Genomic DNA, 20,228 nt, shown 5'->3' with positions numbered 1-20,228 from the left:
CAGAATCTCCCAGTCGACCCTGCGAGCGGTAAAAATGAAATGAAATCAGAGCGAAATAACTGGGGCGTTATAATATCTTCCTTTAATCTTTAATCCTAATCCTAATCTTTTTCCTTCAATTCTATACCGTCGTTATCATTCTCTGTGTCACCACGGGCAGATCCTAGCGATTGGTGAAGAGTGCGGGGCCGCTTCAGAGATACGCCGACGGGCGGAAATAATCACAGTGAACACCACCGATATACAATCTTTGTAATCCTCACCCTCTTATATATCAAATCGACCTTGCCTTGTCGAGTCCTTCGTCTTCAGCCGCACTTCTGTGCCGGGTACGGCTCTGCATCTGACCACTCCGCATGTCGCCGTGCATCATGCCGCAGGCGGGCGTTACAAAGTCCTCGGTCACCAAGAGCAAGCGAGTGGTGGCCAGCTCCCGCACGAGCAGCAAGGACGGCATCACCCTCAAGGAGTCCACCGTCACCTCCACCACCAGCATGGATGCGCACACCGAAGTGGTCACCGGGGTGGGTCCCTACGACGCCGTCAACGGTGTGACTAGCAAGATCGATGTGAGTGGTCTCCCAGCCCTCTCTCCCCCCCCCCCCCCCCCCTTTTGTGTCTTCGCAGCTAAGTCTCGCCATCTCCATCTTTCTATGCCTTTTTTTGCTTGCTATTCACATCATCATCATAAGTCACGTCTCACCGATGTAGCACACCGGCCGTTCCTTGTGATCTGTTATCCTTCTCCTGTATAAGCTGCCGACTCCCAATCCAAGCAGATTTTATGATCTCTACCTGCCCCCTCACCCTGTCTTACTGACTCTCTGTTTAGACGCCAACTACTATTTCCGGAAAGCCCTGGAAATCCGCTCTTACTCCAATAGACCATCGGTTATCTGTTCTTACCGTTTGAAATTCCAGCAAAGGCCATTTCCCTTTGTTTTCGTCAGGGTATCGTCAACCCGTGTTTGCTCCCCAATTCACGTAATCCACGTTGCTTTTTGTCTGTTTGCGAAGTAACTAGCGCATATTGAGAGAGGAAGAGTAAAATAGGGAGCGCTGTGGTGAACAAAGCGGCAGGTAAATCTAACTCCGAGGCTATTTGATCACTCGATATGCTTGTTGATTGACAGTTATTCCAAACTATACCGTATACCTCGCAGTCTCACAGTCTGCTGGCACTGTAGTGGTAGGACCAATAGTCATTGTGTGAGCCAAATTAAGAGTCCAGCTCCCAAAATTATTCGTATATGATAATATCCGTGATTGCTCAGCATCTTAACTTTCGCAGGCTGCACTGTCACATCTGGCGAGGTCATGGGCGCGAGAGAGTTGAAGAGGTTATATGGAGAAAGTTACAGGCGGGAGTTTTTCCGAACCGACTCGCACTAAGCAGATGGCATCCGGCCATCCAAGACCTGAGGTGTAAACAGTGTAATGAAATAGCAGACATGATAAGAACCGTTACCGCATGCCAGCTGTGTAGTGTTAGGCCTACGTTGCATGCACAGTTCGGGTCCTTAATTGGCTGCACCGGCACATTTTGAAAGACTCGTACGTGTCAACCAGGCGCCGCATGAAATAGCTTGTTGGCTTTGAGTAGTGCATAAGAGTAGGGGTATACTAGGGATTATAGTGGCAACGGAGTAGAGTGTATTAGCATGAATGGTAAGGACTAGTGTGAAAGAGGAGCAGGACGTACGACTGTTAGTGGTAAACACTACAGTGACAAAGGACTAGGTGTAAGAGTAGGGGTAGTATAAGGACTAGTGTGAAAGAGGAGTAGTGTGTACGAGTGTTAGTTCTAACATCTACAGTGGAAAAGGACTAGGGTGTAAGAGTAGGGATAGTATAAGGACTAGTGTGAAAGAGGAGTAGGGTGTACGAGTGTTAGTTGTAACGACTATAGTGGGAAAGGACTATGGCGTAAGAGTACGGAGTATGAAAGAGGAGTAGGTTGTACGAATATTTTGTAGGAGGGGTAGTAAGGACTAGTGTAGAAAAGTAATCACGTGTACGCTCAAGGGTAGCAATTAGGCTAGAATAAAAGAGTACAGTGTAAGAGCAAGAGTATTAAAGGGTACAGCTGCAAAGGGGTAGGGCGTGAGCTATGAGAAGGGTACGAGTGTTAGAAGAGTTGTGCGTAAGCATTCGAGTAGTAAGGGGTGCGGTGGAAAACAAGAATAGGCTGCAATAGTACAGATTACAGTGAGGTATAGAGTGGGTTCTTCGGCCGGTCTCTAAAAAAAAAAAGAAACAACTAACGTCTGCAGTCGCTGATATTGATGTATTGTACTAGCACGTATGAATTAATGGGGTGTTTTACATTCGGCCTTCCGAACCAGCTTGGAACGTTCTCAATCGCTTAAAACATGTTCTGTCAAATTTGTGAACGCTAAGATGGCGGAAGTATTCCTAATCTTCACACGCTTCGGAAGTTCCGGACAAATGTAACGTGTCTACTACCCAAGACGTGTGCACAGAGAATGAGCATGTGTCTGTAACAACTAAATGCAGACCGCAGTGGATGCGAACTTCATAGGCAAGAGTTTCATATTAACGAGCAGCTTATTGTCAGTACACGCCTATGAGCGCACTCTAAACTATCGCATTCCTCCAAATTATGACTAAGATATCTTACCGATTTTTAATAGCAACCCTCTCCTTGCATGCGAAACCGGCAGTTCCTGAAACTCTGCGTTAGACGAAAACAGATTCCAGCTCGGACAGACCAACAAACGAGAAAAACGCTACTAATTTTCGCTCAGCCCAACCATGACTCACACCCCCTCAACCTCGAAGAATTGCTTTAACTATAACGTATAGCGTGTCAGGCTGACACCGCTTTTCACCGTTTCGAGCGCGCGTCTCCTTCACTCTATGCTTGTTTAGCTTCCTTTGTCCGCCATATAGGGTTCCATTGTAGCGGCGGCATCGTTTGACGTCCACTGAAAGAAAGGCCGGTTGAGCAGCGGTGATCGACGAAGACGTGGGCCTTTTTCTCTCCCCACGAATCATATAATATACACTATTCGCCATGAAAGAGCGGCGCGCGAACGCGAAATGGCGTATAGGGCGCGGCGAAGGCGAAGGCGGTGTTTCGTGTTCGCTTAAATGTGACACGCGCTGCGTAAAGTTCTTTGCGACGCGAGAGTGAAAGGTATGTAATAGAGGAAACGCCCATTTTCTTCACTCGTGCCCCGTCGGCCCTTCTTACTAAATTCCCGCTGGCTTCAAAACTGAGATAAGAACCTGACGGCTGTCACGACAAAACGCGCGATGCTAGTATCGAGCAGTGCACTAAGGGGGAGCGGAGCGCGTTTGGTGTCTGCCCTCTCCTTTCCACTTCCTCTCCCGTCCAGAAGGAATAGAATGCGGTTTCGTTAAAACTGTGCAGCGTGCTGGAACCTCTAGACTTGGCGTCAGTCATGATCTGAGCCGAATTCGTTATAGCCGTTAAAACGTTATAACGAATTGCGACTCTGCTAAGGGGAGAAAACAGGTTGTTAGGAAAAGGAGCGCCCACTATTAACTGTCTCATTCAAGCAGAAATAGTCCGTTGGTTCTCTAACGCTATGTAATATGGATTGCCAAAAAGAAAAAGAAACTATCGTTTATAATTCTACCTGAATAGTCCACAGGTAAGGAAGATATAAACGGAAGATATAAGCAGAAATTTTTAAGCGAAAAAGTAATCTAGCAGATTCAAATGCATGTTCGAGTACACAGAGAATTTAAAACGCTATGCATTGGAATGCTCCGGATAATTCAAATCCACTGAAGTGATTCGCGCTAGGCACGTATAGAAAAAAAGGCGAGCTGGCTTTAAACGTTATAAACTCAAACGCACTTCAAATACAAACAAAAAATTAAGCGCAGTATTTAAAATTGCAGCCCACTCGAAAAACGAACAAGAAAGAAAACAAAAAAAAAACGCCTGATCGAGAACCGCACTAACAGAAATGGACTTCCGCGAATCCCTCGAGCCTTGATTAAAGCCGACGCCATTCGGTGGCGCCAGAGTTTCTAAAGCGCTGTACGATTTTTTCCGAAGCAGAGTACGGGCGCGCGCTGGGGGCCGTGTGAAAAACCCAAAGAGCCTTCGCAATAGAGCCTCGCTCAGCGAGAGAGTATAGGAGGCGAGCCAGAGTCGGCACGTTTGTTGATCGCCAGCTCGCTCGCTCGCTTTTGTTCGCCCAGCAGACGCGTGTAACTTGATGGATCGCCTGTTGTCGGCGAAGGATGAGGGGGTCTATAGAGGCGAGGAGAAAGTGGGAAGGGAGCGGGAGAGGGGAACACTCGATCGACGGCTGTTTGTCGCCCTGCGAACCCCAGAAGAGAGGCGCTACTGAGAAAGCGAGGAGATAATGCTACTCCATCCCTTTCCCGCATACGTTTCTCGAGAGCACGATGTAGTAATCGGTTAGGTAGCGCGTCGCTTGCAAACATTTTGCAACTCCCCCCCCCCCCCTCTCGCCCCCCCCCCCCCCCCCCCTCGTAGCTTTCTCATACTCCCTCCCTGCTTTCTGTTCCCGACTGCCGGCAGTGCTGACTTATTCGGTTTGTGATGTAGAACACATTTCTTCTTTAAAACCTGTCCGCATGCACTCTCTCTCTCTCTCTTTCATACTGTGTCGTGATGTAAGTACACTCTTTCCCATCGCGGGCTTGATCAAGCCCGGAGGGAACGCCGTCGACAATGTGCGCTGTAAGTGATTGCCTGTCTCCGTTTCTGCATTCTATTTATCTATGCCGATTTCCAGCATGCTGTTGCGTTCTACGAGTGTTCGTGACGTGTGCTCGAATAACTCGATGCTCGTCTTTTGTTTTTGTTTTTTGTACGGTGCGGATTTGCGAGACGCCTGACGTCATCGGTGTGGCTTGCGGCCCTGCGCACCCTTTGATCATTGTTTATTCGTGAAATTAATATTCAGAGAAGGTGACCAAACAAAAGCAATTTAAAAGCGTGCAATATCATCGAATATTTTTCGCAAATAGGGTTATTTTGCAGATAAATTTAGTTGCACTCTTTCATATTATTTATTTGTTACCTTGTTTATTGTAATATCGCTATACTGCAGTCAGTTCTTCATTATTTTGTTGATTTATTCCTCTGATTTGTTTGTACGCATGCATCAGTATTTATAGCTTATTGAGACCATGTGTTCTAGACTGCTCACTTGGAGACTTGCATCCACATGCTTCTTTTCTTTTTCATCGCTTTTTTTTCGTTACAGCCTTGCGCACTGTCGTCATTGTTCGCAAAGCCCATTGTATCGGCGTGCAAATAAAAAGTATACAAATAGCTGGCGCTCTTTTTTTTTTTTTTTTGAGCGAGCGGGAGCGGTATACAAAAAGCGTGCCACGTGCAGTAATTCGCGCCGCAGACGGCGCTACGCATTTTGTGGCCACTAGTCGCATAATTATTTGTTGTTGCGTGGAAGTTCACGAAGTAACAGCACCGGTATGCATGTTCATTGTTCTGACGTTTGGTTCCTAACAGCTCACTAATGGCACGGACGATGATTATTACCGAGCTGAGATCGAATGCCCAGTGTCGGTGTCAAAGCTGGTAAGCATTATTCTTCGTTTATTCCTTACATTATGTTCTGTTTATATCACACCTGTGCCATTCCCGGAAGACCCGCGACTTTGTTGTTGCAAAGGCGGTGAACTTTCTGTAGGTTTTTAAAATTGTTTTTGTACGGTGCCAAAAAATATTTATGCTCATTTTATCCAAATATGTTACTATACTGACCACTTCTGGCAGCATTAAGGAGAGATAAATTTTACAAAACCGTGTTGGCATATAGCTCTATCAATTTGCGCGAAGTAATGATTGGACTCCACATCCATACGTTTTCAGCAGATTATAGATTTATCACCTTCATATTGATATCCTATAGTTGCTTGATGTGAATATATAGCTTTATAATTCGTTCGCATATAATCCTCGCAAGCATCGCAAATATACGTACAGTCGCTTGCCTTCGTGTTTCGTTATTCTTATTATAATTTTGTTATTATTAACTTCACAACAAAAAAGCTTTAATGGAATTGCTAGGGATCAGCGTTTCTAAGCAGCTAATAAGGTTCAGCGGGCCTTCGGGTTTGTGTATGTACATCCAGCGGTGCTTGCGTATTGGCTAATGAAAACAGTAATAATTAATATAAAGTTATAATATTAATTAATTTAGAATATAATTTAAGTGATATGTCACGTTGCAATGGCCCAGTGATTGCGCTTTTGCCAGTTTGATTACCTTGGCTGACGCAAAGCATTCCTTTTCTGTACTGCAATAATGGACACAGAAGGACGTCTACATATCGTGTGGTAAAGACACTGTCGACGCAGAAGCCTTCCGGGAAATCGCAGTGACCGGAATAGACATCAAGTCTCTGGTACGGCCTTCTTGCTAAAAACTTTTTACCCCATTTTTACTGCTTTCTTACTCTGGGGTCTGCCCGCCACCCTAACGACGGCAAAAAAATTATAGAGAAAAACGCCAACAGGAGGGCAAATATGACAACAATAAGGCTACAAGTACAAATTACGATGCACTGTAAAAAGTTTCCCTTAATTTCTGTGCACACTTTTTAATAGGAAGCGTTTTTTGTTTGCGTTGCATACTTACCCTGTAACATATCACTGACGAAAACCGATCAATTGACTGATTGTTGATATTGGTCAATACTTACCATTCATGGGCCCTAACAAGGGCCTGCTGAATGCGAGAAGAAATTCAGTATAACATGACAAAAAGAGCTGTTTGAGCACCGAACTTGGTAAGCAGTTTGCAGAATGCATTTGCCTGTGCACGCAAGGAGTGATGTTATTTTTCATTTTAAGTTTGGTTGGATCAGAACTTTTTTGATGGTTTCCTTTGTTGTGTATGACCGAGTGATGATGCATGCCACTGAAGTGTGCATTGTTTGTCTCACGGTGCGTGTGGGATGGGTTGCCTGCATCCGGGATTAAGTTGCATGAACGACGGAATTTTGTCCTTTTCAGAGGGAAGTAATTTAGTTGCGGATATTTTTTTTTATTAGTTGAAGATGTCCGGAACTGTGTAACGTATAACATTTATGAGGTTGATTCATGTTTTATCGGAACCACAGCAGACTACATTGCTGTTTATATATTTGTATAAACACTATATATAACACTTTATATATTATATATAGTGTTATATTTAGCGCGAAAGGCTAAATATATATAGTAAGGTTATCTTTGCGACTCACTGCGGAGTCGCCAGTGAAAAATAAAATCAGTGGATGACAAATAAAGCGATGCAGCAAATACAGCTAGTTTTAAACTTACAGTACACTATCTGAGATCATCCTATCATATTTTGGAGTGAAAAAAAGCAGAGATAGGCGTTTTTGTTTAAGCGCAGCGCTTTGAGGGGCGATCAAGAAGCTATAAGGTGGCCTTCGCGTTCCCTACAAACATATCGCCCTGAGTTAACGTGGGAAAAGTGATTGAGGGCGCCTTTTTTCTGTATTTTCACGAATTGGGTGATCTCGTTGTTTCCGGCTCTGCCGTCACGTACTTCTTGTTTCGGTCCCTCACTGTTTTGTTTTGTTTGTTTCTTGTGTGTTTGTCTCTGCTCGGCATGAAAAGTGTGCGTGTGTGTTTTCCATGGCATGCGGACTGCCCTTGTAGAAGTGTCAGTACGAACGGACGATCAAGGAGAACGGCACACTCTCGCCTTCGCGCGAGGTGATTAGTACCGGCATCGACTTCGAATCCCTGGTGAGTGCATACGCCTTCTCGTGCGACTTGCGTGTCATATGCCTGTTGCAAAGCATTGTTTGTAGCTGTTCTTTTTCAAGTGAGATGACTACACGAATATGTTTTTGTACAAATACATTCGTGTAAATTCTGTCCAGTATCATTATCCGCATTGTACTGTATGCTTTCTCTGGCGCGTAAAGCTGCTCTCACTAGAGACATTTAGCATAGCGTAGACAAAGGAGGGGAGAGAGCCTTTGGGCGCTTGCCAACGTTTCGAGAAGAGAACTAGTCTTCGTCTGGGCAAAGCGTTCATAACTCGCGGGGTTTATATGGGACGTTCACTCCGAAGAGGATGGCCCGGTGCGGTGGAGTGTGGCCCGGTGTGAGGCCCTACCCACTGCCGCACACCGGACCCTCCTCCTCGAAGTGAAGGTCCCATATAAACCCCGCCAATGATTAACGCTTTGCCCAGACCAAGACAAGTTGTCTTGTCCAAACGTTGACAAGCACCCTGAGGCTATCTCTTTCATTAAATGTTTACTTAGCGCGTGTCAAGAAACCATCTGCTACGCTCTCCCTATAATGGTCACTGTCATACAGCTGCCTAGGCCTGCCTGTAGGACTCAAATTTGAGCTGGTAAAGGTTTCAGAAGCTACCACATCTTGGCTCGTTTTTGTTGCAAATCTGAAACGAAAACCACGAAGCCAGCAGGGAAACGATATAGATATGCTAATTATACGGCTTTTGAGTTAACCTCACGGCACACTGCTTACCGCTGCAACAATCTAAAGAATGGTCGCACGCTTCCGTTATACCTCCATTGCACAGTCGTGTCCAAGTCGTTTCGAATTTGCACGACTTGAAAACACTTTCAACTGCAGTGCACTCGAACATAAACGCACGTCGCCTTACAAGCCTGCTCCCGGGTCTCTTGCCGCTGCCTCCATTGAGTGCTAAAAGCTGCCGAGTCGCCACTAACGTAGATCCACTGCAAACAGGAATTGAGTGAGAAGCATAAGAGACAAAACTTTGCATGGCTTATATCGGGCTGTAGTTATTGTTGTCCCGCTTATATGCACTGCTGCTGATTCCCCGTCCCGCTTGTGATTCCCCATTGCCGGTTCACAAATATATTTAAACTCTGTCAGTATTAAGGCGAAAGCCTTTAATGTCTCATTGTTGTCGACAGAAGGTTGTCAGCAGAGGTGTCACGCTTTTGGGTTGGTCGAAATGGTTATGACGTCGGAGTGCGCGGATTCGAAGTAATGAGGTCACCGTGGATGCCTGACGCCCCCTGGAGCGCACGACAACTAGTAAAAAATAGTTGTCGTCTGCTCCTACAGGGCGCGTAAGGCGTCCGTGGGTGACCACATTACATACCTCATTACTGCGAGCACAAACAGTCTCGCAGTCGATGCCAAACAGTGCGCCGGAAAGGCTTTCGCCTTGCAGCGCTTTAGGTAGTCAAAGTGCCCCTTGAATTTTTTAAAGGCAGTGCGGAGACAATGACCTAAAGGTGACGCCGTTACGCGAAATCGCATTTGTTCTGTAACGCAAAGGGGGAGGGGGGGGGGGGGGGGGGGGAGGCCTGCACTTGTTCTAGTCCATCAAAGCTTCAGGATGACTCAGTTTACATGGGAGCTCCTCGCGACCCGGCGTCAGCTGCGGTGCTTTTACTTTTGACAGAGTATGCATAACTGACTGCGCTGCTTTCTCTTAATTTATGTCGACTCCCCCCCTCCCCCTCCAACTTGATTGTTTATGGTTTGTTGGCCATTTAGTTTTGCTTTTAACTCATTCGCACTGACCTCAAGTATGCGCTATAGATGTGTGCACGCAACGTATAGCTTGCATTTCCTGCACACCCTCCCAGTTTTTTTATGTTCTTGGCGCCTGTTTGCTTCTCTTTGTTTCCCACCCGTTAGAAGCACAGCTACATCTCCCCTCTGAATAACAAACACGAAGTGCTGAATCACCGCTGCACAGAGGACATCGTGCCGATTGACATAAAATCTCTAGTAAGTCGACCGCCCTCAACTGCACAACTAGGGAGCGGTGGCGCTTCTGAGCGCCTCCGCTAGATGACGCGTAGTTCGCGTCTCTATGATGCGATGTGTGTAGTCGGTACTTCAGTTCTCGCGCCTGGGACCGTAATTTGCGACGGTTGCTTCTGCCGTTCCATTTTGCCGCCTCTTTGCTGTTGGACGGACTCAACTTTGATATTGGAGCCAGGCAATGACATTTGCTTTCTGAGTGTCTGCCCTGACGTTTACAAGCGGTAGCCTGCTGTGCGCCGGTAAAGATAAAGAATTTAGAAATATGAGTCAGAAAACGAATTGTTTCAAAATACAGCCCCTGATGCGAAGCGCCCCGAAGGCTAGAACGTCGGGATAATTTATACGCGACAGCGGGAGAGAATCAGCGTGTCGAGATCCGAACTTGCGGTCTTTCTTGGGCGTTAATAACGTTCTTGGCCATTGACTTTTAATGCAACCTTATTGCTTCCAATGCACCGCCTTTTGTTGGCTGGATACGCTTGCTTTTAGAGACATGGGGCGTTGCGGGAAGCGCTATACTTATAAGCTGCTACAGACTGCTGTAGTTGATTATCGTAGATAAGCCACTGCACGCATTTTTATGCAGCTGCTCCCTTAGCCCGTAACATGCTCTTGTTCGAGAGCCGACTAGAACATAAGCAAATGTAATTTCGCACCGAACGGTTGGACCTTGCTCAAATTATTGCTGGTTGTCCATTTGGAATTAGTCGCAATGGCATTAGTGTTTGGTCAACTCAATTAGTCCCGAAGGATTAACTCGCGTGTCCCGTTTAGTCCTTTCCGTTTTAGATTGTGAACTTGCATCAGTATTACGGCAGTTAGAGATTTCGGCGGCGACACAGAAGGAGTCATACTCCGAAGAGCTGTACACATGAAGCAGTTGACCGCGAGAGGCCATCGTGAAGTGTTTTCGTGCTCATTATCTTCAGCGCTGAAGACAGGAGGTTAGCTAGGGCCATCGTGCTCATTAAATTGGTAGCCTGATGCAGGAGAAGACTGGAGGGTAGTTTCAAGCCCTGTAGGTAGAGTATGTCTAGATGGGTGCTCTCGCGGAAGCGGTTTGCAATGGGAAAATACAGCTCGCGCGGTGTCCTGACGCCTTAAATAGCAGAAGCATACCTTACTAATAAATTATAAAGAAATAAAGAGCGTGGGCCTTCGTTTTACCAACTCAAAACTACTACTGGTTTAAAAGCTCTACATGCTCATCTGAAAAGGCAAACCATCACTGACAATCCGGCGGCATGTTAGTGCCATGGTAGTTTATTTTAATTTTTACCTTGACTCAGTGGCATTCCAGCGGTCACCATTTTGTTGCTCATGGAGTAAGGCGAAAGTCCGTCGCTCCTGTCTAATAGGCTTATCGCCACCTGCTCTGGATTGCACTGCCGAAGCTTACGCGCTGAACAGTAAAATGGCACCCGTGTCGTCACGTGACAACCCCTTATTAACGGTGAAAAAAAGCGCATATGTCAGGCCCCATTAATAGCATTCGCTCAGGGTTAACGATGTCATGCCTGTCATGTGGCTTCTATCCAGTTAGCTGCATTCAGATGCCGCATGATCGTTTCGATGTGGAATGCCCTGATTCGTTTGTTTAAAGAACTGAAGCTCACTTTAGTTAAGATAAAACAACTCCGCAATGTTTTTGCAACCTGCTGTGATGCATCATGCCTATTGTCGGACACAACTCAAGAACGAAGCGGCCTTTCCCCGTAAAAGGACCACCTTCCAGCCAATGGCGTCGGCCGACTCTGCAGGGAGTGTGACAATGCAGGGAGTGGCAGAAGAAATGGTAAAGTTCCCTCCCTGCATTGTTGGGCCGCTCCCTGCATTGTCACGCTAGAGCAGGGTCATCAGAATCGGCCGACGCCATTGGCTAGAGTTGAGGGTGGGGGTCCTTTGACGGAGAAAAGCTTCTTCGATCTTGAGTTGTACCCGACTGTATTCATGCCTAATGCTGTTGCTATGCGTATACCTAAATTGTGATTCCAAGTAGAGCGCTTGTCTGTGCATGTTTATGTTTTCACTCCCGCATGACGCTGTTCCCCAAAAAAAATGTTTGCAGCATTGAAAAATAATTAAACCAACTTTTCCTATTGCCGCGCAGCTGCTCGGATACTCAGTGCGCGAACCAAGCTGGCAGATTACGTGACTCACGCGTATGACTTTTCCCTGCCGAGACTGACAGTGACAGGCCGCGCAGAAAGCGAGAAACTCGGTTGCGGACGGACAAGTGGTTAGGGCTGCAGCTGCGGCGAACGACGATGCTGCGTCGGACTACAGCTGCGCACTCGGCGGAGTAGACTCGGGAGTTTTCAGTTCGCGCTGTAAGCGAGGGAGTGTGTGTGTGCGTTGTGCCGTGCGCGGACATTTTTAGCCCGTGTTTCAAAGAACCTCATCGCCGGTCGAATCGCTGAGCGCCTCTTTTTCGCGTTCTCTGTCCCCGCAGAAGTCGAGCTTCACGAGCAGCTCTCAGGAACAGGAAGAGCAGCACAGTCACCACGAGAACAGCGGCGTCATCGAGGAGGTCAAGATCGACAAGCAGAGGCTGCAGAACAAGTTCAACAAGGTGAGCATCTGTCCCCCCTAAGCACGTACCGAAGCAACTCAGGCAGTCGGCTCAATATTGGAAATGGATGGTTTCACTCTGGTCTTTTGTAGAACCCACCTTTTGCCAATACGTTACCAATATCGGCCCCGCCGCGGTGGCTCAGTGGTTACGGCGCTCGGCTGCTGACCTGAAAGACGCGGGTTCGATCCCGGCCGAGGCGGCTGAATTTCGATGAAGGCGAAAGTCTAGAGGCCCATGTACTGTGCAATGTCAGTGCACGTTAAAGAACCCCAGGTGGTCGAAATTTCCGGAGCCCTTCACTACGGCGTCCCTCATAGCCTTAGTTGCTTTGGGACGTTAAACCCCAATAAACCAAGTTACCAATATCGGGACAATTAGCTGTGCTACTTGGATACTGGTGGGAGAGTTGGTTCGACATTCTTGCAAAAAGGTGCCAAAATACACGCCTGACAAAGGACACACATAGGCGCACTAACACGTGGAAAGCGTGTAATGGACAACCGGTGGTCCCTTAGGGTAACGGAGTAGATTCCGACAGAAGGCAAGCGTTGCGAGGGGCGGCAGACCCTTATAAATATGGTCTATAGACAGTCTATAGGCTGCTTGTAGACTGTATTGCCTTCCTGTTGATATTTCTTTTTGTCTATTCATAGTCTATGGACACAAGTCTACTAAAAGTGTACGGCCATACATCAATAGATTGTCTATAAACTGTCTATAGCATTTGTATTGCCTGTAGACTGTTCTCTATGATTCGTCTATAGAGAGTCTATAGACTTTATAGACACTAGTGTATGGGCAGTCTATAACTGTCTAAAAATTTTTGTAAGGGGAGTCAGATGGGTGGATGAGACTAGGGTGTCTGTGGGGATATGGTGGCCCCAGCTACCAGTGGACACTGTGATTTGGAGGGATATGGCAGATGTCTTTCTTTGTCCCGCAATGGGCGTACTTACGCTGCTGCTGCTGATGATGATGATGGTAGTGATGAACTTTTGCTACAAAGAATGCTCGTTATCGTTGGCCCGCTGCTGCCATTCAGTTTTAGTTTGAAGGAGAAGCTGACCGGGGACGGCTCAAGGAGAGACCGGGAGATGAGATTAGAATTCGCAGGTTTAAGAAAACGCTTGTGCTGCGTTCGCTTTGTCTGTCCTGTCTGCCTGCGCTGTGTTAAGCTATGAATTGGTGCCAACTTGCTGAAATCGCAGCCCTAAATAAGATTAGGGAATATACTAGAACACGGTGAACGCGGCTGGCACGGGGCAGGGTGAATTGGAGATCAAAGTGAGAGGGTTTGTTGCTGCAGTGGAGGGGCCCAGCTGATCATGTTGATGATGGTTATGATCATGGGCACTTCAGTTTGCCACCGGACTAGTTGGTTCGACATACTTGTAAACAGCATGGTTCATTTAAAAAGAACCAAAAATAGTTCGTGGCGAAAAACGCAGTGCGAGTGCTTGCGTGCATATCTTCCTTAGCCTTTGTTTCCTTATGTGCGCTGCGGTTTACTGTTGTGCTTCTCATTGTACGGGTATGGCTGAGCCCTTCAGAGGACTTACTTGACTGTCACTCGAGTAAGCCCTACCATTCGTTCCTATTCCCCTTTGACCATTTTGGACGCCGCGATAGCTCAGTGGGTATGGCGCTCGGCCTCTGACCCGAAAGACGCGGGTTCGATCCCGGCCGCGGCTGCCGAATTTCGATCGAGGCGAAGTTCTAGAGGTCCGTGTACTGTGCGATGTCAGTGCACGTTAAAGAAGCCCAGGTGGTCGAAATTTCCGGAGCCCTTCACTACGGCATCCCTCATAGCCTGAGTCGCTTTGGGACGCTAAACCCCAATAAACCAAACCTTTGCCCATTTGCGTGACACTCTGGCGCAAAGAATACAACTAAATTCTTCGTCTCTCTGACACGCTTCGCATAACTCTAGGCATCACGTGAACTGCCATTGGGTTGCGGTAGAATTTAGCGGAAATGCTGTAAAACATCCAGTATGTTGTCACGTAGGCCGCAGCTTTTCTCTTTTCGTTTCTCGCCACTGCGTTTTACGACTGTTGTTTGGCGTTCCCTTGTGTTCTTCGGTTATCCATGTATGATATACAGTTAGACGAGAAAGGCAACTCTGGTTATAGATAGATAGATAGATCTTTATTTCAGACAACAAGGTCTCGGATACAGGGGCAAAAGGCAGATGCACTCTGCCTGACGGGGCCCAAGCACCCGACACAATGCTCAGAACAAGCGGCAAAAGAAGCTTCATACACTCTCATTACAAAAAACAACACATAATTATACAAGGTAAAAAAAAATAGGAGGAAGGTGCATACTTTTGCAATGACATAATTAAAGTAAATATTTACAAGGCACATCACAACAAGAAAAACACGAGAATTCAAAGAGTTGACGGAAAAACAGGGACATCAAGAATTTTAATCATTCGGGCGAGAAAGGAGGTAAGCTTTAGCATTTCTATTGAATGACTTTTGGGAAACAGATTTCTGAATAATTTCTATGGCCTGTGTATGTTTGTTTAGAAGACTGGGAATTAAATATGAAAGCATTTCGGTTCCATAGTTAGTCCTTACGAATGGTACTCTGTAACTGACGTGCCTTAATTTATAAGGCGCGTCACTACTAGAGTTTAATTGAACATATTTAGTGGGATGATGTTTGAAATCGTTAAACACATAAGAAAGCAGTTTCAACTCAAATAATTCATTGACTTTTAGAATAGAATGCTTAGAGAAGTACAAACCTGTATGATCATTGTATGCAAGGTTTTCGACATATCGTATTGCTTTTTTCTGTAATGTTATCAGCCTCGTGAGGTTAGTTTTCGTTGTAGATCCCCAAACAAGTAAACAATAATGAAGATGTGATTGAATTAGGGTATAATATAACTGCCACTTCAGCCATTTCGGAACAAGGTCTCGAAGTTTATATAATACACATAATGACCTTGATATGCTGGCATGAATCTTATTAATATGCAGGGTCCAACTCAAGTGTTCTTCAAAGATTATGCCTAAAAATTTGTAGGAAGAAACACGCTCAATTACGCTATTTCTGAATGTAAGATTAATTTCACTGTTATCAGGCTTGTTACGTGCCTTAAATACAATAAGCTTTGTTTTATTAACATTTAACTCTAGTTTATTTATATTCAGCCATAAAGACAATTCTTGTAACCATGCATTTGCCTCAGCCTGAATATTACTAAGATGCATGCCAGAAAAAAACACACTGGTATCATCTGCATATAAAATTATTGTGGGAGTTCGAGGGATGGCTATTATATCGTTGATATAAAGAATGAAAAACACTGGGCCCAAAATAGACCCTTGTGGGACACCGTATATTAATTGACCAGGTTGTGATTGATGACCATTCAAACATGTATACTGAACGCGACCGGAAAGATAAGTACGGATCAGATTTAAGGCAACTCCTCGAATGCCATAAAACGGTAGCTTATAAAATAAAATATCATGTTTAACTGAATCAAATGCCTTCCTGAAATCTAAAAAAAGTCCAACTGTAAATTGTTTGTCATCCATATTAGAAAATATCTTTTCCTTTATACTATACTATACTATCGTGTGACTGCAAGTTCCAAGGCAAGTAACACAGAAGAAACCACAGCTAACCTCCGTTGAGCGTTGCTCACAGCTGTAGATCTGCTAGGAGATGGATTATTTATGGGTTCACTAAATCAAAAATCAATCAATCAACGTGGACGCAAAAGGCAGCGAGAGGATGCGGTAGTGTGACCATCGCTTTCGGCGCGAACGTTGTTTGTTTGAATGCTCCAGAAACAACATTGTCCCGTCGCTTGCATTTCAGGTAAATAATAATAAAATGGACTCATAAATACGCTAATAATAATAAATAGAAAAAGAGATCCACCGCATGCCGTGCCTAAAGGAGATAATTGTGAATCTGTTAGAGTCGGTACCTGCTTATTATCTGCTTTTCTTATCTTAATTATGTCATTACCTAATAATTTCTTAATTATCTTTGCGCATGCCATGCCCACAGCAGGTAATTGCATTCTGTTAGAGTAGATACTAACTAAACCGAAACGTAATCGGTGGTGGCAGATAATTAATAAGGCGGAAAGATGAAAGTTCAGACACGAGCGAGGGCAGAGTGGGCGTAGCCCTCGTATGACAGGATAATTGGCAGCTGTGGTGGTTAGCCCCGCTTTTCGGTATGCTTGGTTAGGTTGACGCTATCGTTGAAACGCCTGTCAAAAGAGTAGTAGATGTGAAGTAATAGCTGTACCGCATCTCAGTGGAAAAGGACAACAGAAAAATTTCTGTCGTCACAACAGATTTTCTGCACTGTTTTTGAACAAGAACTTGCAGTAACAACACAGTATTACGTAGTTACTACGGAAAAGTCCTACAGACTACAGGAAAGTACTACAGAAAGATCTGTAGTACAACAGAAAATTCTGTCGTTACGACAAAACTACAACATATTCTGTTGTATTTTTGACACGGTTCTGTCCTTTTTTCCTGCTGGGATGCGCTGCATGTGCAAATGGTATGAAAGCCGAGCATCCGTTTCTGATTGGGACAATATGAAACGCTTAGCCTATGCAGTTACATTTTGGCGTCGTTAAGAACTTTAACTTTCTTGCAAAAGCATGTCGAGGGAGAAAGTGAAATCTCATCACTCAAGCTGCCACCTTGGTGCCCACACTGTTAGCGTGAAACTGCGCTTCAAGTCAAGCGCTGCTTCCCGCGCTTTATTTTCCCGCCAAATTAGCAATAGCAATAGAAATAGAGCAATAGGGCAATAGAAATATTACATACAGCCATAGACTATTCATAGATTTTTGGCCACACACTTTTATTCGACCCTTGTCTGTAGACACTCCATAGAGTGTGAATACACGAAAGGAAATATCTATGCGAAGGAAATAGAGTATATAAAAAGTCTATAGATACTCCATAGACCATTTTTGTAAGGCCCCCCGCTCAAAAATGCTTTTGCCCAGAATTGTTCCGTATGGACATGATAAATTTATAGTTCGGTGCCGCGCTAATGGGTAAGCGTTGCAATCATTTTCAGGCTGGGGTTTCTCGATTGTCTCCAGTTGAAACACTCACACACAAGCCCTTCCATGTCCCTCCCTCACTGAAGGGCATTTTCGTGAAAGGCCTTGCCTCTGATCCTGAAGCGGCTTCAGCCAGTCCGGATACAACGCGTTTCCCTTCTGTCAAGAGCGGGGCATCCGGAAACGCAAGCGGAGCTCGTTTCCGGGCTGTGCGCACACGCGCCGGCTCGCAGCGAGAATGAATGTAAACCACTCGCCCTAACAGTGTACACACACGCCGGCTTCGACTGCAGCGACAACAGCGGCCGTGCCGCGCACAACGCAAGTGAAACCGAACCGCGGAGATGCCTGCGGCGTCTGGCCCGAGGCACGTCTGGTTTCCGTCGTGAGCGCCGGCTTTGGGTTACCGTGTCGCTTAACGCCCGCGCCCCAGGCTGTTCACTTCCGCGGAGGACCCTACATTGTGGCCATTGAGGCTGCGGGACGGACGTGAGCCTGTTTTGGTCGCCGTTTTGTCTCCGTCTTGTTTCAAACGCGGAACACCCGCTGGTTCCATCGTTTCCGTGCGTCCGTTGAGCGTGCGCTGTGTCCGGAGGAGATGATAGTGGTCATGGAGGACCTGTGGGTGATGACGGCTGTGTCCTTGCTGGCTGGATGTTCGGCCCTTGTTGTCTGGGCGCTCTTGCGAAGACAAGTTGGTGACAAAACTAGGTCGTCCCCTGGTGAGAAGAAGAAGAATGTGGGTGTCTTTAGGAGTTCCAGGAAAGCGTCAGCGTGTTTGTCGCCAGCCGCGAACGGCGTGGTTCTGCATGATCAGGCAAGTGAGTGTCCTGTCCCCGAATCTGTGGCCCGCTGTCGCTGCTGTGATTGTTTCCTTGTGTGGGTGAAAGTGGTTCCAGCCTTGCAGCTTTGCTTCCAATGTTTGCAGCTGTTGTGTCCTGTGCATTGTGGATCCGGCAGTGGAGGACAGTGTCTTAAAACTTGCTGCGTAGTAAAAAAGTTGCCGAGTCTCTCGGCTGTCTGCCTGAGAAGCACGAAGGGACGCGACGTGGTAAACGCTACTGCCAAGACAAATGCCACCTACCTTACAAAATTTTTTTAGACAGTCTATTGACTATCCATAGACTTCTGTCTATAAATTACATAGACTTTCTATAGACAACCTGTAGACTAGTCTATAGGCAATACAAATGGTATAGACAGTCTATAGACTGTAAATAGACAAAAATAAATATCTAGAGGAAGGCAATATAGAGTCTATAAGAAGTCTATAGACTGCCTACAGACCGTTTTATAAGGGCTACCCCTAGTATAGCGCTGCAGAGGCTGCTCTTTATGGCATGACTAAAAAGAGCAGGATAGTACGAACTCTCAGCTACCACGCAGTTACTGCTTGTCCGCGAAGTTGTAAATGCGCACTCTGAATTTTCCGCAGTCGAGCACGAGCATTAAAGCAGAGTGGTCGCATCTAATTGGAGGAATGACCTTTTCTCTTTAGACGCCTTTTTTTGGCACATAAAATGGATAGTAGGGCATGTATCTCGAATTGATTAATGAAAGCTGCGACCCGCGGAGTGCCCATGAACGTGGTGCCTCAAGGTGAATCAGCTGCGGCGTGGCCCATATCTCCGTCATACAGAATAGGACCAGTGAACAACATGAGAGCACCAGGCTGAAGAACGCATGAAAGCGCTGTCCTGTGTTCTTCACCTGGTTCCCTTATTTGTTCGCTAATCCCATTATGTATGATGACCACCAACCAGCCCGCATAGTTACCGTGTTACAGTTCATATCTCTCTCCCTTCAACATTATGGGTTGCCTAATCCTGCGGAATCTAACGTGCACAAGGCGCGAGCTGAGGGGAAAAAGATTTATTTTATTTATTTAACCACACTGCAGGCAGATAATTCGAACTATTCCATCTGGAAAATCGGGCAAGTTGGCGAACGTTCGTAATGCATCATCTCTGATTTCGAACGTAAAGCAATTTACACGTTATTAAGGCGGAAGCCTTTAATGCCTCATCGTTGTAAGCAGGACTTGTCGACAGAAATATCACGCTTTTCAATTGGTCGAAATGCTCGTGACGTCACAGTGCGCGAATTTCAAACGGGACAAATTGTACCTTGGCTAGTAACCATGCAACCAATTAAAGGGATCGTATAGTGATGCTACAAGTTAGTGGGAATTAGTTTAGTTAATTGCTTAATCACCCAATTGGCCTAATTAACCTTTCTAATCAGGCCAGATAAATAAATAAAACCGAGTAGAAAATTGGTCGAGTTCGAGAATCGAACCCCGGTCTCCGGAGTGCGAGACGAGCATGCTACCCACTCCGCCACGCCAGATCTTTTTTTTTTTGTCTTTATTGCCACGCCAGCTCGATGGTCTGCAATGAACAAAGGCGCATCTAGTGAATACGGTGTCTTCATTCACTCCCATCTTCCTCCCTTCCCGTTACGGCGAGGTTCAGGTGTACACCGCGGTATGCGAGACAGATACATGTCCTTTCCTCAAAAACCAATTTACCGATGAGCAAGGCGTATTGACGGGTGTCCACCGAGATATGCGAGTCAGTTACTGCTTAATTTTCTTTCCTCAAATACAAATTTTCTTCATTAGGGCCCCTCTTTCTTCTTTCACTCCCACTTCCTCGCTTCCTCTACGGTGCGGTGCAGGTGTCCACCGAGATGGCAGAGAATTACTGCTTGACTTCCTGTCCTCAAAAAGCGTTGCGTTCAAAGGACAAGGCATCGCGCCGAACGGGTGGTGGCGTTCCGTGGACGCCCTG

At 46.1% G+C, this 20,228-nt stretch overlaps 1 protein-coding gene across 7 annotated transcripts in view; it reads left to right on the top strand.

The window, feature by feature from the left end:
* The window catches only part of LOC149366156 (uncharacterized), a 213,233-nt gene that overhangs the window by 99,062 nt on the left and 93,943 nt on the right, over window positions 1–20,228 (top strand). For 3 of the 7 annotated variants that reach the window (XM_089549116.1, XM_089549126.1, XM_089549157.1), the window contains 6 exons: window positions 381–569; window positions 5,504–5,572; window positions 6,313–6,402; window positions 7,667–7,756; window positions 9,665–9,757; window positions 12,249–12,368. In XM_089549116.1, coding sequence (XP_089405242.1) covers window positions 381–569; window positions 5,504–5,572; window positions 6,313–6,402; window positions 7,667–7,756; window positions 9,665–9,757; window positions 12,249–12,368 — 651 coding nt within the window. The remainder of the gene's footprint in view (window positions 1–380; window positions 570–5,503; window positions 5,573–6,312; window positions 6,403–7,666; window positions 7,757–9,664; window positions 9,758–12,248; window positions 12,369–20,228) is intronic. The other 4 variants (XM_089549133.1, XM_089549141.1, XM_089549148.1 and 1 more) reach the window with 4 other exon arrangements.

This window comes from Amblyomma mixtum, chromosome 1 (assembly GCF_055824585.1).
Source record: "Amblyomma mixtum isolate Tamu chromosome 1, ASM5582458v1, whole genome shotgun sequence".
NCBI lineage: Eukaryota > Metazoa > Arthropoda > Arachnida > Ixodida > Ixodidae > Amblyomma > Amblyomma mixtum.
This window is presented reverse-complemented; position numbering and strand designations above follow the sequence as displayed.